The sequence below is a fragment of the Rhopalosiphum padi genome, chromosome 1 (assembly GCF_020882245.1).
Source record: "Rhopalosiphum padi isolate XX-2018 chromosome 1, ASM2088224v1, whole genome shotgun sequence".
In the NCBI taxonomy this organism is placed as follows: domain Eukaryota; kingdom Metazoa; phylum Arthropoda; class Insecta; order Hemiptera; family Aphididae; genus Rhopalosiphum; species Rhopalosiphum padi.
This window is the reverse complement of record NC_083597.1, coordinates 77,768,256-77,793,483: the sequence shown is the minus strand read 5'-3', so window position 1 is coordinate 77,793,483 and position 25,228 is coordinate 77,768,256. Positions and strand designations below refer to the sequence as shown.

The 25,228-nt window shown below is 24.6% G+C and overlaps 3 protein-coding genes and 1 long non-coding RNA gene across 5 annotated transcripts; 3 read left to right on the top strand and 1 right to left on the bottom strand.

Moving 5' to 3' along the window:
- Window positions 1-519: 519 nt before the first annotated feature.
- Window positions 520-2,518, bottom strand: LOC132921436 (UDP-glucosyltransferase 2-like). The gene is made up of 4 exons (XM_060984473.1): window positions 1,520-2,518; window positions 1,217-1,436; window positions 922-1,141; window positions 520-848 (listed from the first exon to the last, which is right to left on the bottom strand). The coding sequence occupies exons 1-4, from the start codon at window positions 2,336-2,338 to the stop codon at window positions 584-586; spliced, it is 1,524 nt and encodes a 507-aa protein (XP_060840456.1). The 5' UTR covers window positions 2,339-2,518; the 3' UTR covers window positions 520-583.
- Window positions 1,048-6,033, top strand: LOC132921443 (uncharacterized). Of its 2 annotated transcripts, XM_060984485.1 has the most exons (4): window positions 4,713-5,260; window positions 5,386-5,454; window positions 5,745-5,837; window positions 5,936-6,033. In XM_060984485.1, the coding sequence occupies exons 1-4, from the start codon at window positions 4,784-4,786 to the stop codon at window positions 5,999-6,001; spliced, it is 705 nt and encodes a 234-aa protein (XP_060840468.1). In that variant the 5' UTR covers window positions 4,713-4,783; the 3' UTR covers window positions 6,002-6,033. The 2 variants fall into 2 exon arrangements, 1 of the variants encoding a protein (XP_060840468.1); XR_009660879.1 differs by lacking the exons at window positions 4,713-5,260; window positions 5,386-5,454; window positions 5,745-5,837 and adding an exon at window positions 1,048-1,156 and having other exon boundaries at window positions 5,936-6,018.
- A 5,890-nt stretch (window positions 6,034-11,923) lies between these two features.
- On the top strand, window positions 11,924-16,534 carry LOC132917463 (uncharacterized). Its single transcript, XR_009660285.1, has 4 exons — window positions 11,924-12,891; window positions 13,119-13,211; window positions 14,036-14,140; window positions 16,302-16,534. It is a non-coding gene; the product is annotated as an uncharacterized LOC132917463 (long non-coding RNA).
- Window positions 16,535-18,032: 1,498 nt separating this feature from the next.
- On the top strand, window positions 18,033-24,186 carry LOC132917829 (uncharacterized). Its single transcript, XM_060978767.1, has 6 exons — window positions 18,033-18,356; window positions 20,196-20,832; window positions 20,979-21,047; window positions 22,653-22,745; window positions 23,260-23,364; window positions 24,013-24,186. The coding sequence occupies exons 1-6, from the start codon at window positions 18,076-18,078 to the stop codon at window positions 24,073-24,075; spliced, it is 1,248 nt and encodes a 415-aa protein (XP_060834750.1). The 5' UTR covers window positions 18,033-18,075; the 3' UTR covers window positions 24,076-24,186.
- The last annotated feature ends 1,042 nt before the right edge of the window (window positions 24,187-25,228 follow it).

Below are 25,228 nucleotides of genomic sequence, written 5' to 3'. Positions count from 1 at the left end.
AGTGATGAGGTACACTACACTCGATTTCTTTCTTTAACCGTACAAGTGCAATAGTACAATAATGCGTTTATTGTTTACTAATTTGTTCACTTTTAAAAATATATTTGAACTTTTTATTGTCCTTACTACAAACGCATATTAAATAACTTATGTATTAGACTATTAAGTACAAAAAAATCTTTTATTATATTCTGATATAATTACACAGTTTAATGAAAACAATATAATTGTTATTGTTGTATCAATATAAATTACATAGTTATTTTAATTTATTATATTTAGTAATTTTTAGTGGGTTATGTGTTCATAGTTAAAAAATATCAAAGATAGCAAAGAAATAACAAAGATTATAACTGTGTTGTCAAATTTATATTTATTAAATATATTATAATTAATACTATAATTGATATGATACTCTATACCCTATAGAATTTCCTGTCAAAACATTTTATAATTATTATTTACATGACACATTGACATTATTTATAGTAGGAACCAAGTGCAAAGTTTAAAGATGAATTTAATAAACTCGCAAAAATATATATTTTTATTTGTATCATTATTTATGATTTGATTTAAAATGTTAAGAAAAAATTAAACTATAAATTATATGAATCAATTTAATTATTTTTGTGCTGACAAAAATTACAACGGAAATAAAAACGAATACTAAAGTTAAGACATCTAATAAATAATATTGATACCATCTTAGATTAAATGCATGCGATTTCATATGTTGTGCACCTTTGTGTCGGAGAACATATTCAGTCCAGTAAACAACAGATTCTGCTTGCGACATCGGTCGATCTTTGAATATTTTTGAGGCGGTTTCAGCATTATTTGTGTATCTATTAAAAAATATTAAGTCAGTAAATAGGTGCCTATTTTCAGATATTTATAATTTAAAATCTAGGTATTTACTTTTCATTATTGAGGAGTTCTAAAATATTTGCTAAGAAATTATCCCTTGTTATAGACATGAGGTCCATAGAAATAGCCATTCCTACATTGACTAAATTATCTACATTTCTATGTTGATCACCGAACAAGGGAAGTCCAAGAACTGGGACTCCAGCGTCCACGGTTTCGTATACCCCAGATATACCTCCGTGACTGATGAAAAGTTTCACATTTGGATGCACTTCAAAATAAAGATGTAAGTGCATAACTTAAATTAATAAATCAACAGTTTATTTGACAATATATTATATATTACAAAGTATATCGCGCTGTGGTAGCCATTTTTTAATCATCGTGTTTTCCGGATTTTTTTCTAGTTTACTTTCATATTTCCACAACACTCTTTGAGGAATTTCTGCGAATGCTTCCATTAACACTTTTTTTATATGTTTCGGTATCGAAGACATTCTTATGGTTGAACCTAAAGTAAAATAAATAACTCCACGTGGTGACTGTTCAATAAATTCTAAAATATCCTAAAATTATAAATCATAAATTATAGTAATCAATATTTGGACAAGGAATATTTGGATTAATTAAAATTGCATTAAGTACATACTTCCGGTAAATTCTGAGGTGTCTTCAAATGAATTCCACCCACGTTAATAACGTTTGTCGGTATAGGACTTGACGCGTCAGTTATGAAATGTCTATTTACGAATATCAAAGAAGGTGAGATAGGTTCGATTAAGTCATATTGTTTAGGGTCGGTGTATTTCAGAATTAGTTCTTTGTACTCTTTTATAATTTTGAAACGAATTAGTAAAAAAATATGTGTTAATCTCTGGATAAAAGTTTTAGAAACAGAATGAAAAGAAAACATTTCTGTAACTGTTGATGGGTTTGAGACGTGACCAGTGATTGTGCGATCCATAAGTGCGTTGGCCGGCAATGGCGTGACGTAAATTAAAGGCAAGTTGAGCTTAGATGCAATGTATGACACGCAATCTGACGCAAAGAATTCAATAATGAGCAGGTCAAAATCTGTGCGCTCGCTACTCAATATTTCTTTCATTTTACTATTTTTATACACTTGATCACATTGCATTCTACTCATCGCCACGAAATCACCTATCTTTGTAACCATATTAATCATCATTTGTTTTAAATCCATGTCCATAAATTGCATAGCCCCTCCTAAAGTTGTATCTACTTCGGTATAGTTTTCACGGTTGCCGTTGGTAAACGGTGTGAAGACAGTGACGTTGTGTCTGTTGTTTACCAACGCCTGTAGTATACCATTCATAAAATTCCAGTGACTTTTACCTCCAACTGTCTCCACGGCCAATATCCTTGCACTTGACGATGGTTGTATGCATAAACCGGCTAGGACCCAAATCACTATTAAAATTATAAGTTTGCACATTATATTATACATCTTGATTTTAAATCTATAACGTTATAATAATATCAATAATATATGACGTTATGTATACAATTTTAATGCGTATAATTGTGTATGTTATTTGACGATCGCAGATAGTTCGCAATACTATATTTCGATATCATTGTTTTTCTACTGATGATTACTGTGAAGATGTAGTTTTTAAACTGTCAAATGTTTAATATAAGAAATTATCACATGATTCCATTTGTTAAAGTACCTATAATAATCATTGTTCAAACAGACGCATTAAACTATATATGTATTGAGTTATATAATAATTAAGAAAGAAATCTACAATTGATATTGATTTAAAATTTTAATGCACTTGAACTGTTTAATAGTGTATAATTGTTTTGGTTACGGATTGTGATGAAGTACTTTTGATTTGTAGTTTGTACACCCAAATCAAAATGATTAAATTTTCTACTATCTTATATATTTAATTAAAATCAATATAATGTAGCAGTACTTATTGGCTATTATAATATGGCTATATAATATTATGTAATTTTTTTATCGAGTTCATTATTTCGAAATCTATATTGTTTTAAAAAAATATATTTTTTTACATAATTTCCAATCGGAATTAACAACATTTTCTAATACAATTTATATTTTTAAATATTTTTTATCATTAATTTTTTTTAACTTTTTTTTTAGATAACTCATTAGTCATTGAAATTTATATGCAAGAAATATTCCCTCCTTCTTTGTATGTATCGAAATCAGAAGTTACAACAAATAATATATGTATATCTTCTCATTTAAAAATTAACACATATTCTTTATCATCATCCATCACTATATAAATTTATAAATGCTCTACAGGATATTCAAGTTGATACTTACACAAAAATTAAAAGTGTAGAAATGATGTAAAAAAAGGTGTAGTACAACAAAGAAATAAAGCAACTACGCAAAAATACAAATTTATTAACGAACAGCTATAAATGAAAGAAGATAGATGAATTTCAAAACATGCAACGACAAAATGTTATATAAATTAGAGTAAACAATTATTGTATTATTAATTTATTATTTCAATTTAAAATTTTTTTTTTATTATTATATATGATCATTACGGTCTATTATAATATGTAAATATCACAATATATAAACGTTATCGATCATGAATGCAAGTCACCAATCAAATGCGTGCCTATATACAGCTATATCGTAACACGTATACCTAATTAAACGATAAACATATAAACGTATGTTATATCGTACACAGTTTTTATAAAATATGTCTTATACTCTTATCGGTTTTGTCATAGATTGTATAATGTTGATTTTTTTTGCTTCAGCTTACATATATCGGCTTTTAGTAAAGGTGTAATTTTGCCGCAGTTTTCATCTCCCGAAAAAACAAATATCATGATTTGAATAAAGAATATTTTACCTCAGAAATTTTTACCAATATAAGTACCTACCATTGTATTAAACAAATTTTTAGAAAAATAAAATACAAAACCAATGATTATAATAACGATAACAATATTCGTAGTATAAAAAAATGACATTGTTTATTAAGCACGTATCAATGTTTGAATAAATGATAAATTTAATCATAATATCTAATAAATTACGCATAAGCGTGGACATTTTAATGTTTGAAATGTCGAACTGTCAATATTATGTAAAAGAAAATGAATCAATGAACTCAACTTTCTTTTCAGTGATAGAAAACGTAATATTATTGAAATGACGACTATTTTCAAAACAACCCTTCAGCCTATTTTAATTTTAGGCAAGATTTTTGGTCTAATTAACATCTCTTATAAATTTGAACCCACTGGATTATTAATTTGGAAAGTACACTCAACATATTATTATACATTTCTTGAATATATACGGATGATTATGTTGTTAATGTTCACATACTTGGTTTATATCGATGAGTTATATTATATCTTACATTTCCGTTTGGTTAAATTTTGGATTGCTATTATTGTAGCAAGATTATCAGAAACATGGACAATTAAGTAAGAATGATAAATAATTATACTTTAATCATTTAAAGTTATTAAAACATTGCTGAAGATAAAAATCCAAAATCTGCATACTAAAAATAAAATAATTTTCAATAAAATCATTATTCGGCTAAATCATATGTAGAATTCGGAAGGGAAGGGACTTGCCCCCAAAAATGGCAGTAACCTCACTACCAAATATAATATTATATAACATAATATAATATATTATAATTATATTATATAAAAATATATACCTAGGTATTATAATTTATACATTTAAAAGATATTTTTATTATTAATTGTTGTATAATATTTTTTTTTAAGATTGATTAATGGCATTATACAGTTTGATCAAAAGCTGGCATTACTTTTACCGGCATTTGCGATTCATCAACATTCAATCAGTAAAAAAAAAAATGGAATATTGTATTGATCTTATTATTTTTATACTTCGTTGGTTATGAATTATATGACATATACCTACTTATGGCCACCAAACACATTCGATATTAATACTTTCCTCTTATTTTTTTTCGGAATGCCTTACATCTTGGACTACGTGGTTATTATAACCGTGTGTTTTTATCTCAATAATATCGCAAATAGATTTCAAACATTAAACGATTTCTGGAGGTGCCTTCCTTGTGGATTAGTATCCGTTCCGAGCGAATGGACTTCCTCGGAATTAGCCATGTTAATGAAGAACATTAGGTTGTTACACGCTGAACTATCTCAATCGTTCAAAATATTCAGTTGCAGTTACGGTACACTGTTGTTAGTATTTTTTGTTTGCTGTATTATTGATATTATATATTTAATTTATTTGATGATCGAGCTTGAAAATGTGATAAGACATGTATCATTACATGTGTTAAATATTCAAATAGTTGTTTTTTTGATGTCCGTGATCCTTGCTGCCTCACGGATAAATGAAAAGGTACCAATAATAAATATACGTAAATTTCAATATCTAATGACTGTTTTGCAATGTCTGTTCTTAATCAAATAATGAACTTAGCCGTCGTCCCATCTTAATGTTATTATTCATTTTTATGATTTTAGAAATTGAAAATTGTATCATCTTTAAGATTGATTCCGATTTCAAAATTACCTGTTGAAGTAAAAACACAAGTAATAATTTATTTTTTAGACTAAATCACAAATATTTTACAATTTTATTTTCCATTTTCACCTCACATAAATAGTTTTATTTTTTCAGCTTCATAAAATCTAAAAGAGCGTACAAAATTTATGTCATTGTTATATTTTATCATTATGGAATTTTTAATAATATTTATTTTTATTATGTAGTAGCTTATAATATACATGGGTCATGGATTATAATAGTAGTAATTTATCTGCCTTATGATTTTATGAGTTATTACTTATGGTTATATTAACTATGGTTAATTTGTGAATAGATCAAAATGTTTTTGTATCAAATATCGTTGTTGAGATATGATAAAATTACAGCTTTTGGGTTTATTCGTATCAATTTAAATTTAGTTATATCAGTAAGTATTTTCTTAAGTATATAGAAATAAAAAATAATCGTCATTAATTTACACAAATTAAGTCAAACAATTTAGATTGTTTATTTATTTTATTATAGATTATCATGTTACTGATGATTGGATTTTCAACACTTATACAGTTAAAAGATCATCCGTTATTTTAGCAATAATTAAAAACACGCAAATCTATCACCGCAAATGGGTAAGAAATCTTAAAATCCTTATGGTCCGTTCAATATTAAGTATATAGGTACCTAAAATATATACATATTCGATTTAAAAATTGTTAAATGTTATTTTAATGATATAATTTTTTTTTCTTATATAAAAGTATTTACATTACAACTCCTTGATGGTCATATGCTTATCCGTGCATTAATTTTCTTTATGTGATTGGTACAAATTTTAAATGAATACTAACAATTTATATACTTATTGTATAGTTATATTACAAAATTTAACATTATTCAAATAGATTTAGAAACGTATTATTTAATTGAAAATAATATTTCTCATTATATATTTAAAAAAACCAGTTTAGGCCAATTGTGCAAGCTTTCTCTCTGATGCTGGACCTTGGTAAATATCACATAATTATAATCCAACATTAATGTTTACAAGTGTACAACAAGTAATAGACATATCAATTATTTTAAGCTGAATTAATTTTGGTCTTGCTACATTTAAAATATATTTTATTGAATATGACTACCTATACTTCATGTATTATTTAATATATCCATAATGTATTAATAAATTATTTTAGTATAAATTGAATAATATGTAAATTGATTTTTAGGAAAATGTGTATGCTAGCAACTATTCAAGAAACGGTACATCTATTTAAAATTACAAGTTCTTATTTATTAACTAACTGTTATATTGATAATTATTTAAGACGCAACCAATGTAAAATTCCTATATAAGTAAAAATTAGTATAAACTTATACTTGTGAGTACCTGACTCCCGACCCTTAAATCACCACACAACTCGTAAAATTCACTCATTTATCGGATTTATACTATTATTATATTTTAAATTCATATTAATGTACCAGGCTTATACATTTTTTTATTTTGTATCTTATTTATACTATAAATTATTTATTAAGTCAGTAATAATTTATATCACTAGTAACCTTGCTGTTGATGTGTAATTTATATGTATAGATAAAAATAAAAATAAAGTGTGGGAAAGTGGGTATCGCTCTGCTGTATAATAGAGATGGAGAGTAGGTCACTATAATGGTTGTGTTAAATTTTGAATGCAATGACACTATGACAGGTAAAATTGTGTACGAAAAACGATTCTGAACCGAGATGATTTGTCAGTCTAGGATAATTTGTAGGATAAATTATATTATTAGCTATATTTAAATTTATATATATTCTTATTTTACGCGATTTCGTAAAAAATAAGCTTAAAAAAATCAAAATATTTTGAAAATTTAATCGTAAATAGAAAACACTAATATAAACATTTAGTGGAAATTTCAAGTATTTACAATGCTTCGTTTTTGAGTTACGGCAAAATAAAAAAAATCGATTTTGTTGAAAAGTGATTATGCTTATTAGTAAAATTCCTGTTTTTCCGTTACCTATTTTAGGGTTTTTCCTAAACTATTGGAAATTTTTTTGCTGACTTTATTGACCCCTCCCCTCAAAGTACCAAGTAGATGAATTTTCTTTTTCAATAAGGGGCCGAAGTCTAAAATCAAAGCATTATTTCTACTCAAAAACGCAATGACAGAAACAAAAATAAATAAATAAATAAAGAAAGAAAACACACATCATTGTAAAATCAATACACTCCGTTCAGAATCTAAAACTGTCATTATGTAAACACAAAAATATACTTACCTTAGTTTTATATAGTGAGACTAGTGAGTAATTATATTTTTATTTTTATTTATGACTACATAACTAATATCTAAAGCGATAAGACTATATAATACGAGTCCAATAAAGGTTCATTAGTTAATTAATTACTACATATTAAGTTCATGTAAAAATATTAAAATTGTATATTATGATAGAATAGGTAGAAATGTGTAATATGTTTTAAATTTGTTAAAACTTGTTTAAGTTGTATTTTTTCCTCATTATTATAGTAGAATATAGACATGTAGTTATTATAAGCTAACATATTATATAAGAATATAATATTTTGTACCTAACAACTAGGCCCTAGGGTATCTTCAGTAGTGACTTATTTTACAAAAACCCAATAAATGTATTCATTTTGTATATAATAATGAAGTTGACATAGCCTATGGTAAACATTGAAATTCTATATAGTCGGAAAGGTATGTAGGTTTAATTTTGCGTACATTATTTTATGCTTTATTATCCATCGGAATCGATCAGTACGCATTTTTTATAACAGTCATAACTATACAGAGTGATTCACCAAACATGTTCATTGTTCACTCCTTTTTTAATTTAATAATTAATTTATTCAAATTATAATTTTCAGAATTTTTATATATTTAAAGCCAGATTTAATCTCAAGTTAAAGAATGGTGATTGTTTTTAAAACACAGAAGTTTATATCCTCTATAGTTTACTAGATATTTACAAAATATGTTCACAAAATCTCAAAAATTTGAAAATATAGTCATCAAGTTTATTTGAAAATTCAAAAATCAGAAATTTAATAACTGCGTTATTTATGAATAATAATAATACTTGGTGAATTTCCTTATAAATACATTTATTTTTTAATAAAATAATGTTTTATTATAATATGTTAATGTATATTTTTATTTTTTACATTCATTCTATATTTTATATAAATAAAGATAATAGATAAATATTTTCTTTTTTTTCAAGAATGTATTGATTTGAAAATAATGTTTTATAAATTATTTATACTTCTCTTATTTATTGGTATTGGAAAAAAATATTGAAAATAATAGTTTAAATATTTAACTGGAAAAAATCGTGGTGCGAAATTTATACAAATTCAATAATTAAGTTAAATTTATTTTTAAATTTTATTCTAAGCGTTTGTTTATAATTTGAATTATTATATTTATTCATTAAAATGTTTATGATCCGAGTATCATCATCGAAATTTAATTAAGTATCTGTACATGAATTTTGTATTTGGTGCAATTTGCATTTTGGTGTATACGTTTTAAATTATGTGTGTTTATTTTTTCTATCTTTCATCTTCATCAGTCTATAGAACAGCAAAAGATACTTTGATTTTTAACCGAGATTTTTAGTAGAAAATTGGATGTTGCTTGGGAGGGGGATCAAATTCCTAGTATACTTTATAAAAAAAATCAAGAATTTTTAAAATTTGTTAAATACGAAAATTTGCAAAATATTTTGTAGTTAAAAATATTAAATAATAATTTTCTATATTTATACCTAAGATTTTAAAATTTAATAAAACGTTTATTAGTTTAGTTTTGATCCTATTTTAGCTACTTAAAGACATTTGAAATGTTTTATTGTTTTAGTTTTATTTCCATAAATTTAAATAAATTAGATTTACAATTTAATACATGATTCATCATAAGTTATTATTTCAGCTATCTAAAAAACACAATTTTTATTTAAATAAAATTAATTTTTATATTTATCATTGGATTCGAATACAACACATGAATTAAAGTGAATTACTCAATGTTGATGTACACTCACACCCTTACTGTACAGCAGTAAGCAGAGCGGTTAAATACTTTACATATTACAATACAGTAATATATTATTTTCGTGAATTTTTTGTAATTCCGAAATAACCATTATCAACATTCATCAATTCTACTTTGTTAACTACAACGTAAAAACTATTCATTACTAACAAACAGACAACAGTGTAATATTTTTCAACAATATTTTAACATTAATCAGCTGTAGACATTCACAGTAATATTTATTATTTTATTAAATATAAAATTATAAAATTGAACACATTGGTCATAGTCTCATAGACCACAGTAACAATAGTAACATACTCATAATATGATAAACTTGACACCTATTTGCACGGGGTGGGGGTGGGGGTGTTACACACATTTTAGTAAGTGGTATACAAAATAATGATGAAATAATTTTTAAGTTTGCGTAATGCGAGAAAATTACGAGAGGAGGGGGGTCGAACCCAAAAACTCCCACTAGGTACGGCCTTGATAGTATAGGAACTAGAAATAACAGCGATAAAACAATTACCTTATTACTCATTAGTATGTTAGTGAATTGCGAGTTATAAACGTTTGTATGTCAAACAAATTAATATACGTACACATTAATAATATTTTATGTTATTTTAGTCAAATTATTTATTCATTTATGTAAACAATGAAATAATGTGAATAAAAACATATATATTATGAGGAAAAAACCAAATAAAAGATTAATATGTATACAAGCAAAGTTTATAATGAACAATTTTTCAGAACAGTTAATAATGTTTGATTAACTAATAATAATAATAATAATTTGTTCCGGATATTATTTGATCATGACACTTATAATAGTTTTAATTTTCAAAATATATATTTCATTTAAAATTGATTAATCATTTTCCTTACTGGAGTAAAACAAATTACTAAAATTATGACTGTTTCATATCAATTCTAAAGCGCATATTTTAATTTTAAATAAAATATTTAGTTTATTTAGAATTTTGTGTTGGAAACTTAAGAAACAAAAGTACTTATTGTTAGTATAAAATACAACTCCATATATAATATTTTGAAGTGACACGACTGACATGGAGACTTGTTTTTATGTTATCAATACTTATGTCGTTACTGATTTTGGCTAATAATGAAATTAAATAAATGTTGTTTCACGAAATTTCGTTACAACTTTTTTTTAACTAATTTAAATTTGTCATTTTATTTGACAAGATGTTAAAAATGTTTGATTAGGATTAACTTTTCCCTCTTTTATTATATTTGTTTAAAAAATTAGAATTTTAAATTTATATTCTTTGTAATTTTCGTATTTTAAATTTAAAAGAATGAAAAATAAACGTTTAAAATTCTATCTCAAGTAGAGAAATTAAAATCTTTAAATACAATTTCAATTGCTTCCAATTAGTACATTGGAAATTAACAGAAAATTTAAAAGAAGTTGATGATTTTCAGTGACATTCGACGTGTATTTACTATATTACTTATAATTTATTACAATTCTGAAACTACTGTTTAAATTGACAAAATATATTTATGTATAACCAACGTTATTAAACAAATATAATTTTTGTTTTTAATATGTTATGATCAAATATTGACATTGTCCCTTCCAGGAAAAACTTACTAAAACGTCTTTTATAGTTTTAAATAAATGATTATACATACATTTGTTTTCAGTAGTAGAAAACATATTAAAATGACGACTGATTTTATAGCGACTTTGAAGCCTATTTTAATTTTAGGCAAGATTTTTGGGTTAATTAATATTTCTTATACATTTGGAACTACAGGATTATTAATCCTAAATACAGATTCATCATGTCTTTCATTTTTTGAATTAATGCGAACGTTTATAATAGTAGCATCTAGTTGCATCTTTTATAACACGAAAGGAATGTATTATATACAACAATTCCGCTTAATTAAATTTTGGATTGTCATTATAACCTCAAGATTATCTCAAATATGGATAATAAAGTAAGAGAATAATTCAAAAACTAAATTGATAATAAAGTGACTTAAAAATATTAAGTTATACTTTTTCATCGGTTATTAATTTATTATTTATATGGTGAAACCTTTCTTGATGGATACTTTTGAATAGCGGACGTTTTTTTTGGAAAACAAACTAAACCATTTAAATACTTAATACTAATAGTGGACAAAGTTTAATAAGGTCAGGTATATAAATGTTTTGCTGGGATAAACTGTCTACCTTTATTTTCTAATTAACCAAAAAAAAAAAAGTAAACACGAATTTTTTCTCCATATTTTTATAACTTTTAATAACTATGAAACAAAAAAAAAATGTATAATACCATCATATAAAAGTATGTTATTATTATTTCATTGTGATCTATCAATCGCTGCTTAGTTTATTTGGTTTAAGGTATAAAAGGTACTTTTACATTGGTAATTATCTATCCCAAAATAATACAACCAATAATTCACCAAAACTGGTACACACTAAACATTTATAAAAATAAAAAGTTTTACTTATTAAATGTTTATAGGTACACGTAAACTTCTCGACAGTCGACCAACATATAAAGTTCCTAATTATATATTGTATTCTTTTTTCATAGGTTGTCCAATGATCTCATACAATACGATCAAAAAGTTGCATTACTTTCACATGCATTCATAGTTAAACATCGTCAATTAGATAAAAAAAGTTGGAATATAATTTTATTTACTATATTCATTTACTGTGTTGGCTTCTTGATAATACAAATACACCTTTGGAAACCACACCTTAGTAATATTACTTTCATTATATACTTTTTTAATTTCCCGTACATTACGGATTATGTGGTTATAATTTTGACTTGTTTTCATCTCGTTAACATAGGAAATAGATTTCAAACATTAAATGATTTTTGGAAATGCCTTCCTGCTGATTTAATCCCCCTAAGTAATGAATGGACACATTCGGAAATAGCAATGTTAGTGGAAACCATCAGGTTATTGCACGCGGAACTATGTACAATATTAAAATTATTCAATTATAGTTATGGTCCGTTACTTTTAGGATTTTTTGTATGTAATTTCTTAGATTTTACATACATAATATACTTAATGATTTATCATGAGATAGATTCACCAAAAATCAGTTTAACCCAAAATATTATAAAATATATTCCAGTACACTTGGTTAACATTCAAATTATAGTTTTTTTGATGTCTATTATTGTTGCTGCATCTCGGATAACTGATAAGGTATTGTTTTTTTTCTAATAAGCCACCATCACATTATTATTTACATAATACATATTTTTAAGTTTATTATATTGTGTAATATACGTTTTAATATTTTTCAATTGAAATTTCAGAAAAATAAAATTATATCAATATTAAGGTTGATACGGATTTCAAAGTTACCTGTCGACTTAAAAATTCAAGTAAACCACTTTTCAACTACCTACTCACTGTTTATTATTATTATTATTTTTTTTTTTTGTACAAGAAATTTCATTATGTTTATTCACATAAATATTATTATTTCTTTATTAAAATTCATCTTTTGTATTTTATCACATTATTTACTAAAAATATAAACCACAAAATTGTTAATAATATATTTTTGTAATTATATAATTATTATAATTTATGAACTATAAACCTATAGATTAAAATGTTTATGAACCAAACACCAGTATTAGAATTTAACGACGTAAATTCATGGGGATTTTTTAATATCAATTTGAATCTAGTCATATCAGTAAGTATTTCAAATTAAATATACGAGTAATGTCATTATATTAATGTATTCACATAATGCACTTTTAGTTTTATTCATCAAATAGTTTTTAAATAATTGCATACAAATAGTTACCGTTCGAAAAGTAATATATTTTCTATATTAAAAATATTTGAAAACAATAATTTATAGGTACTATAGACTAATAAACCACTTGATTTCAATTGATGATATTGCATTCAACCAATTTCGTTTCAAAATTGAATTTTTTTTATAACTATGAAATAATTTACAATTTTTACGAAATTCGTCAAAATTCAAACATACCTATATAATATTTATAAAAAAATATTATGACTATATATTTTCAATATTTTTAAATTGGCATAATAAATTATGAACAACTTATGAGGAAGTTTGTAATTACATTTCCAAGTTCTTTGAATAAGCAGAAAATTGTTTTCAATAGTAATTGAGTATTGACAAAAAGTAATCGAATATTCTTTATGCCTATAAATAGCACAAAAGGAGTCAAAATATTTAGAAATTATAATGTGTTAGAAATGCTAATAGCTAATATAAATATTTGATAAACATTTCAAGTATCTTTTTTTAATTACACTAAAAAACAATATGAATTTGTGCCTACTAGTTGTTCATGAAAATTTGCGCTTTTCCTAATTTTTTGATAATATATCAAGACTGTACAATGTGTTAATTTTACAACACTAATCTATAACCTATGATGTATTAAAAAGTATTTACTTTTACTTAAGTTATAAAAAAAAGTAAAAATTGTTTCATTAATTTACTTAAAGATAAAATTAATTTTTTTTGCTCAACAGATCATGTTGTTACTTTTAACAGGATTTGCAACATTGTTACAAATGAAAAACCATACAATTATTTTAGATATGGTCAATAACACAAAGCTCCATCACGATAAATGGGTAAGAATCTAACTTAATCTTATAAAAAATTGTAAAATAACACAATTTCCACTATAAAAATTTTTTTCTTTGGAAATACATTAAATTAATTAATAAAAAAATAAATTTCTACAAAATATTGAACCATTTAATTTAATTTTTCCGGATTTAATTAATTAATTAATTTTTCTGCGATTGCTTTATTAGGAAATTAGTTAATAATTACCTACTCTATAAGTTTCAAATATATTAATTTAAAAAAATGTTATTGAGATGGTAACTTTTAGTATAATTTTTTTTTATTATTATTACATAAATAATTTTTGAAATCTAAAGAAAAACCTTACCGAAAGTTTAATACTATTTACGAGTACAATGTTTAAAACATGATAAAGAGTGGCTAAAATAATTTTTCAATTTCAATAATAAAGAAATCCTTTTAAATTTCTTATAATATTATGGTGTAATATATTGTAAATTAAAATAATAATAATTAATTAAACGCTCAATTTAAGAACAATAATGAACTAAAGTAGGTATGCTAATTTCTCACTATTCACATTATGAATTTTTCCAATGCATATCCCGACTATCTTTATAATATGATTATAGTGATCACCATTGTGTTTCTTCCAATATTTTGTAACCATCATTGTTCATTAGTCAGTACATCATTATCAAAGGATTTTTCTGTATATTTAAAGAGTTAATAATGTATTCTAATCCCAAATCTAGCCCACACTTACTATTACTTTTGCTACACCTATATACGTTTCAAATAACAAGATTTATAGGTTAGGTTAGTGCACTTCTTTAATTTATTCATTATATCTATATAACGCATACAATTATCATGTTTGTATAAATGTTATTAACTATGGTATATGCCCTAAGGCAACTATGTATAAAACATAATACTATAGTACAAAAACATATATAAATATATAAACACATAAAAATACAATTTTTAACTTGGTTGTATTAGATATGTTCATAATATGGGGTTAGTAGACTATGTGCTATATAGACCCCCCAGTCCCATCCATTGTAAATATGCAGGCGTAGGACGTTTGCGCATCGTTATTGTTACAAATGACCTTTTTTGTAAGCCGTTTGAGCCATAGACATAATTATGTCTATTATGTCTATTATATATCACAATTTTTATAAATTACGTATATGATATCAATAATTATACAAAACTATAAATGTATACAAATCAATCGTCAATATTCATATTCAACATAAATTAAAAAATTATTATCAATTCGCTTTTACAAAAAAATATATAAAATTAAATATTTTTGAACGTGTACTATCCTATTATTTAATTTTCTCATGAGTCATGACTAGATTCGTTAGAAATTGCGTGTCATTAATTATTATTTACAATAATGACAAAAAATACAAAATTATAAAAATATAAATGTTATCTAAATATGTTTGAATATTTTGTACAAATCTATATTTGTGATTCCTAAGCTTATAAGTTATCGGTTATAAGTTATAACACTATCATCACTTATATAATGTCATCGGTGTGCTATCCGGTCATGTAGTAGGTAGGTAGATACTTTCTGCATTATTAAAACGCACGATGCGCAAACGGGAGATTGTAAACGGCGACAAAATTACATCTTTTCTAAAAGTCGATAATATGTACCTAAACTGTGGCAAAAAAAAATAACATTGTACAATCTGCCATCTGCGACAAAACTAATAATCTTATCTTATGTATCTATATTATACAAACTGCGGCAATTTATTTTTTATACCTATATAATATTTATTCCATATTGAATGACCACTTATTTTTTAATTTATTTTTTTTAAATTTAAAATTATTTAGTACTATTATTTGTTTGCCGTTTTGACTAAACATTCTAGTAAGTTCCATATTAAATAAAATATTAAACGACACCACACGTACTAAGTAGAATTATCACTCGTGCGCAAACAACCAACCAAATTTGTTATAACTGAGGTACTAATGATGCGTAAACGACAAACACCGAAATATGCCACTGACCTTATCCGTCGACCCGTCATTGGGGTCAACGCTGTGATTAACTGCAGTACCACAGACTATATGAAAATATATTTTTAGTCTGCAACATTATCCAGCTAGAGTATATATGGTATATGAATTGTAATTCCTTAATGTTTATTAAATTGCTTTCAGTAAAATAGAAGTTTCAAATCCAGCACTGAGCCTTATACATACTACCACATGAGATTTACTGTATTATCACTTTTAAATGTTAATAATAAGAATTGAAAAAACAATGAAATTATGAACAAAATGTTAAATTTCTTTAGTTATTTTATAGTTAAACTAAAAATGATGTATTATTATTATTTGTCAGATGTAACATAGATTAAGAATTATTATTTAATCGTAGCCTGGTAAGTATGTTTTTCTATTGAGCCTTCCTATCTTTTAATGTCTACAATATTTATATTTATTTGTTTTAGTAATTATTATCTAGTACTTTTAATCAACATTTGTGTTGGCGATATAGAGCAACATAGATAAATTTATATTATAACAAAATTAATTGGAAATAACAGTTAAAATATTAGCATAACAATCTTATAATATAAGCTTACTTATGCAAAAATTTAAAATAATTATAAATTATAATATAACTAAATTAACTATAAGTAATCATTTTTTTTTATTCTGAACTCTTGATTGTTTTACTATGGCATAATAAATATATTAAATTCGTATTTTATTGTATGACTATATATAATATAAGAATTATGTATACTGGAATATAAAATATAAAATTCAATGTTCGATAATATTTATTGTATCCTAATAAAAGTTTAATTTTTTACTCTTCATTTCTCTCTACAGAACATATAAAATAAACTAAATAAAATGCAGTTTATTTATTCGCGATAATCTACGAAATTGCTGAATCAATAATTTTTAAAGATTAGGCATGTAAATTTAATCATTTCGTTGTATTAATAATATTGATTATAATTATTCAATTATATACACATGAATGATATACATATACCTTAAATTATTTAAATACCTTTAAAAATCTTTTTATATTTTCAAAAAAAAATTTACATGTATTCATAGTTTACAAATGTTGTAAAAATTGAAACACATATAAGAAAATTGTAACTATGTATTTTCAATGATTTTTAAATTTGTACCAGAATAACTTATGTAAAATCATTATAACAACAATTTTATCATAAATGTATAAATACATGAAAAAATCTAACATTTTAAATATCTATTAATAGCTCAAAAAGAAGTAAAAATATTTTGAAAATTATATTAAAAAAAATGCTTTTATAAATATTTGGTGAAAATTCAAGTCTCTATAATTATACGTATTCATTTTTTAATTACAATACAAAAGCAAAATCAATTTAATCAAAAACTAATTTTTCGTAAAAAGTCACACATTTTTATTTTATTTTCTCAATTATTTTTTAAAGTAGTTTTGCCCCTCCCTAAAATACAATCTAAATCCAATTTTCTACTGGAAACTATCCTACAATCTAAAGAATTTTTACTTCCCCCAAAAGGTGATGACAAAAAAAAAACCGTACAAATCATTGTTAAAACAATAAATTCATTGCTTCACTCAGAAGAATCTAAAAAAAGCAAACACAACATATTATTCATGTATTTAATTAACCCAAACATTTTGTACGATAGGTTCTGATGACTTATCCAAACACCGATATATCAACTGCGAACATATTTTCACTTTTCTGAATATTTGCAAATATTTGTAAATATTTGTATTGTCCCTAACACGACTACTATACCGTTGTACGTTATTGGTTTGAATAAATAATAATATTATCCAAATTCAATATTATAAAAGTGGCAGTAGTATCTATTATTCTTTCAACTGTTGTAAGTTTATGTTAATGAATCAATAAATCAATTTCTCTTTAGTTGTGGAGTATATATTGAAATGACGTCTGTTTTTAAATCAACTCTGAGACCGATTTTAATTTTATGCAAGATTTTTGGTTTGATTAACATATCATATACATTTGAATCTACGGGATTATTAGTCCAAAATAGTACTAACACAACACATTATGCATTGCTTGAATTAACCCGAATGTGCGCCTTGATAATGTTTACATACATCGTTTATGTTAGAGGATTTTATTACATAGTATATTTCCGTTTAGTTAAATTCTGGATTGTCATTATTACATCAAGATTATCAGAAATATGGATGATAAAGTAAGATAAATAACATATTTAATTTTTTTTTAAAATTATTTTGACATTAATGGTGACAAAATTATATCAGCATAAAGTATTATTTATATTAATGAATTTCTACATTATTGTCTATTGATAATTTTATAAACATATTATTATTATTTTTATTTACACTATTCTTCACAGTTTTATAGTTTGAATAATAAAATAGTTTGCTTACTTATACAGTATATTGTAAAGTGTTTATGATATTTCATTTTGTATGAGATAATAAAAAATTATTTATTTAAAGTTTATCTATGGTTTTAAATATTATTAATTATTATGATGATAGACATATTATATTATTATATTCAGGCCTCAGGGTCGAATTTAAAAATGTGGCGCTCCTGGGAATATAATTTATGCCACCACCCTCTCCCAACTAACAATATTAGTTTAATATTAATATAACACTAATTATTTCATCCATGATCCATGAAAATCGTTTAATGGTTAAAAAAAATTAATCTTTTAATTAACAAATTATATAACATAATAAAAAATAAAACATACAAATTTCTTTTTTTTTAATATAATTTTTTCCAATAATTCAATAAAATGCGATTATTTTTTTTCCATTACATTTTTAAAATTAATTTTGCTAAAATATTTTACCACCCCTGAGACGTGCCACCCCCCGGGCATGTGCCTGTCCCCTACCGGGCGTCACCGTTTTCGGCCAAAATGTACCCTTTCCTTTTCGGCCAGTGTCACTTTTTGGCCAACACTTACAGTTCCCTTTTCGATCACTGTCATTTTTCGGCCACTGTTCCTTTTAGGCCAGCACAGTTTTCTTTAAAATTTATAATTTTAACAACTGAACGTATTATTTAACATATTATTACATTTGTTAAATTAAAAATTAATCTTTGTTTGACAAATTTTACTATTTTTGTAGTCCTCACTCTTCAATGTAAGTTTAATTTCGTTCGTAGAGTTTGTTTTTTGGAAGTAAAGATAAACCAACATTAACAATGTTAACATACTCCACCCATAATGAGCTGGTTAGCTGTACTTATAAATGAAGTCCAAACAGATGTATACATACATATAAATTAAAAGTATCAACATTTTAAAAACACCTTATGATACAAAAAATGTGGAACGGCAACAACGAAATAAAGCTTACATTGAAGACTATACAAATAATAAAATATGTCGTTACAAATTTGTCATACAAATATCATATAATTATAAAAAATAAAACTTAATCTAAATGCATATTCTATTATTATCATATTTATATTCGACTAATGTATTATATTATAACATTTTATTGTATTACCAATTATTTTATTTTATTATTTTTTCATAAAGTATTAGGTAATAATTTTAAAAAAATCACATTTTTGGATACAATCATAACTCATAAGTTGTTATAATTGTAAATTTTAAAGAAAACTGTGCTGGCCGAAAAGTAAACGGTAAGTTATGACCAAAAAAGGAAGGGTATATTTTGGCCGAATATGCCCCTCCCTAAATACGGGCCTGATGATATTATTATTATTTGTTTTAACGTATATTTAAGGGACTTGTAAAAAATGTTATAAAAGTAATTATTTTTATACAATATATTCTATAGAGTACCTAAAAACCATTTTTTTTTAGTATATTAACTATTAAGCTAATTTGTTTTTAGCTTTAAACTGTTTTCTTATTTGAAAAACCCTTTTTTTCTTTAACTTTGTGTTATATTTAACTTATTTTGTTTAATTTTAAAGAAACGCTGATTTCATTAAAATTATGTAATTTGTTTAATATTCAATAATCTCAATTTTAATTGCTTTATTTTATAGTTTGTATTTGTTTTTTAAGGTTAATCAATGAAATTATAGAGTTCGATCAAAAACTAACACTTCTTTCACCAGCATTCATGGTTCGTCACCGTTCACTAAGTAAAAAGAGATGGATCATTTCAGCGATTTCGTTATTTTTATATCTTCTTGGATACGAAGTGTGTGCTTTATACTTATGGCAGCTGAAGACTGTAGATATTAGTACTGTACCAGTGTTATTTTTTAGTATGCCATATATAACAGACTTTGTGGTTATTATCACAATTTGTTTTTATCTCAATAACTTAAGCTATAGATTCCAAACATTAAATGATTTCTGGAAATGTCTTCCTACTGGATTAATTCCTATCCATGGTGAATGGACACATTCTGAAATAGTTATGTTGGTAGAAAGCATTAGATTATTGCACGCTAAACTATCAGAAATATTAAAAATATTCAATTTAAGCTACGGCTTATTGCTATTAGGTTTCTTTGTATGCAGCTTCATAGATTTTATGTACATATTTTATTTGATGATATATCATGAGCTAGCTACGCCAAAAGTCAGTTTTACCCAAAATATTATAAAATATTTGCCACTACATTTGTTTAACATACAATTAATAGTTTTTTTGATATCAATCATCGTTGCTGTTTCGTGGATAAAAGAAGAGGTAGTATAAAATTTAAATTGATATTCTTAACTTTAGTAAAATTAGTTAAAATATATTACGAACACATGTCACACAATAGTAAAATCTTTATTTAATATTATATTGCATTTAAAACATCATATTTTTATTGTATTTTGTTTTTACAGAAAAATAGAATTATATCATATTTACGTTCGAGTCGGATTTCCAATTTACCAGTTGACACAAAAATACAAGTAAAATATATTTTGTATTCATTTACCTATGTCTATGTGTTTACTGTTGTCTGTTTATATTAATTTACCTTGATATTGATGGTATATAAACGTACCTAATCAAGAGTTAATTTATATTTCTATAAACACAAATAAAATAATATTATTTATTGAAACAAATATTTAAAATTTAGCCTCTTTACAGACTTACAGTATTTAAATAGTTTAATTTAATTTTTTTCTTTTATACGAAATATACAATATCAAGTACATATTAAGGGCACAGTAAATGAGTTACGGCCGTCATGTGTAAGTGTAACCACAATAATATATTATTAATTTATAACAAATATATTATATAAATTAATTTTTGGATAACTGTATTTACATTTATAATGAAAACATTTAAACAGTGAAAAGAGTTTAAAATGAATTTCTTTTAAAAATAATTTATTACAAATTTAGTTTTAAATACAACAAAATCATTACTTGTATTAGTTGTATTATAAAAATAATCGTGAATAATATGACATAATATTATTTGATTATTGAGTTTTAAGATGAATGCATTCATATTGAATTATTATAGTATAGCTCAAGAATCTATCCCATAATTTCTTATTGGAGGAAAGTATTCAAGATTTTTTTTTATTATTATTTTTTTTTTTTTTGTGCAAAATGATAGTTGAAGAAAACGGTATCTTATTTTTGGATGAAAATGGCTACGGCCACAATAAATTATAACCACCTACCTTTACAGGGTAAATTAAACCAAAATTTTGAGTAACAAAGTCCCCAATATCCCATCAACTTCATAAACTACGAAATATTATTTTTTTTAATTATATTATTTTACTGTATATAATTTTTATTGTCTTAACATCATTTAGTACATTGAATTGTAATATATAATTAGCCAACAGGTACAATATTTTTTAATTAACATAAAAATTATTTATATTATCATTTCAAAACGATACTGTCTACTAACAATAAGGTTAGATTAGAATCAGCGGTTCCCAACCTTTTTAGTTTTGTAGACTACCAATTTTGTAAAAAAAAATTTAGAGGCCTACTAATAACTAATAGCACACCTATAAACGTATATTTATATAATTGTATATGATATTATTAAGTATTTAAAAAAAATATATAATAATATTATCTTAAATATATATGTTAGTAATGTTAATATTATATGCTCCACGGCTTAGTTCCTAGCTGCCCGTGGCCCATGGGTTGGGAACCGCTGGGTTAGATAAATAAGGATACCTAAATATGGTTAGGACAATATGTTACTTATAATTTGTAATAAAAATAATATAAGTGATTAATATAATGATAACTATTATTAGTTTTATTGTACAATTAAATACTTAAAAATTTTACTTTATTTAAATTATTTTGAGTGTCAGGATTTTTTAACCTACCAATGCTAAGGTTGAAAAATAAAGTGACCCGCTCCCGAGCCACAGAACTCTGCAACGCATCACGCGTTATTTACAATGCTACGTCTATTTCCGCCGCCGTCTATGTAGAATCCCACAGCCCGAGAATTTTTATTTCAAACAGAGTATAATAGTATGTGTATTTGTCTATAAAAATTAAAATTAATTTATCCATTAGGTTAAAATGTTTATGAATCAAATAAATATTTTGGAATTTGATGAAATATCAGCATTGGGATTTTTCAATATCAATTTAAATTTAGTTGTTTCAGTAAGTACCTACCTACTATTATATTATGCGAATCATATTTTTTTGTTATCATTTGAATATAAAAATTTCCCCATGATACTATTTATTATAAGACTGTGTTAGACAGAAAATTAAAAATATATTTGTGTAATTAATGTGAGCAATCAATGTTTTTTTTGAAAATTGTGCCGCTTGTGGTTAGTTCAAAAACCAAAAGGCATTTTTCACTTGATGATATTTATATATCTCATTAATAAATTAGTTATTTTAAATTCTAAGAATGGCGAGAATTGTAATATTGATTTTCCAATGATGTGTGTTGTGTTTTATTAAAAATCTTTTTTATGCATGTGTCATCACCTTTTAGAGCAGACTATTTGCTCCAATTTTAAGCTCTTTGAAGGTGATTTCTAGTAGAAAATTTGTTCTAGTTAGAAAATCCAAGTATTTTTCCTATAGTAATTGTAAAAAAATAAAAATATTTACGCAATATACGTTTTTTACAATCTCATTAAATTGAAATTTTGTTTCGTAGATACTCGTATTACTAATGACCGGATTAGCGTCATTGATACAAATGAGAAACCATCCAATTATTAGTGCTATGGTCAATAATACTCTATCATTCTACACAATTTGGGTAATTTAAGTAATAAACAATGACTTTCTTACTTTGTAAAAATTAATTAGTATATAATTTGATATCGTTTATTTATGATTTATAAATTTATTTTATCTATAATTTATCTATTTAATATACCTATTCCCATATCCCATATTAAAAACTTACATTATTTTGTATTAGGTACTTACATACTTACTTTATCTCTGACGTCTGGTATAATGGTATTCATAATATATAATATAAGTACTATAATATGCAACATTTTAATGTAATATTATAGTACTTATTCTTTATTATTTTCAAACCAAATATAAATATTTATAGGTTTTTTATTAATTTCATTAAACTAGTTCCAAGAATATTAAATTTTATTATATAATAAAATTAATTTAATTTAAAATTTGAGTAAATATAAATTATTTTCATCTACAAGCAAACGCAAACCGATAATATATATATACATTATCTATAAGTAACTTCCTACATAATATACACATACTTACACTTATTAACTGTATTCTGAAAACACAAAAATATATCCTTTCTTAATCAAAATTGTTTTTAATATTGTTTTGCTTATTTAATTTAAGCTTTCTTTATTTTAGATTGTGCATACATTTTAATTTTTAATGTTGTTTATAGTTTGTTTTATTGATTTTTTAGAAAAATGAAAATTCAAACGCCAATCGTTCAAGAAATATTACACTCTTATCAAAACAGCTTTAGAAGTATACTCCACTTTTTACCTAAAATTCATATTATCTACGTTTAAAAACAACATTACAATCAATACTTACTCTTACTACAATACCTACTACTACTACTACTTACTTGTAATACACAATTTAAATAAAACAGTTTTAAAATTTAAATATAATAAAGTTTAAGAAATAATCTATTTTTTTTATTATTATTATTATTTATGGAATTAGGGTAACTGGTAAGGTATAATTAAATAAGCAGATCAGTTATATATGATATCATTGATCGCGACTGAGCGTACATCGATTCCTGGCTCCTGCACCAAACTTTTTATATGCTGGATCCACCAGCTCATATATATTATTATGTACTTTTGTTTTTTACTGAAATTTGTAGTTAATAATGTTCAACTTAATAATGTTGTTGAACAATCTAACTGCAAATGAAACACACGCACACACACACACACACACACACATATATATATATTAATTATTATGTAAACATTAACGAACTGAATACAAATAAAAAAAAATGTTTGAGATTGAGGGAGTGAGTACCGCTCTGATGTTAATTAGGTATCAATAAGAAGGTAAAGGTAATACGAAATTGCGAATAGGTATATTAAATTTATGTTCAATGATACATTATTGTATACGAAAACTATATGCCGCAGAAACTGTTAGACGGCCTTTATCACTAGGTAAGAATACATCATATGGTTTTTTTTTTTTTTAGTATTGCCATTTAAATTTTACTATTAGAAGTATTAATGCATTAAGCATTAATTTAAGTTCGACCAACCAAAAATACACGTATGATCGAGTTGATCGACGTTAATTAAACGAAATATTACCACGGAAAATATACGTATATGCACCAATGCATTTTAAACCTAATATATTCGTGCATTCTTACACGTAAATCGATTTAAGTTCGACCCACTACTAATACGTCAATAATACACTTATTATTAACGTATATTATATGAATATTATACACCAACATTATCCTTGTTTTAAACGTAGATTATACTTGATGTGTTGAATGAGTTACGATTAGGTACCTACGCGATAGATTGATTTAATATTTATCGAAAACATTGCATTTTTAAATACACTAAATACAGTGAAACCTGACTTAACGGACACCTCTTTAACGGACAAAATGACCAAGT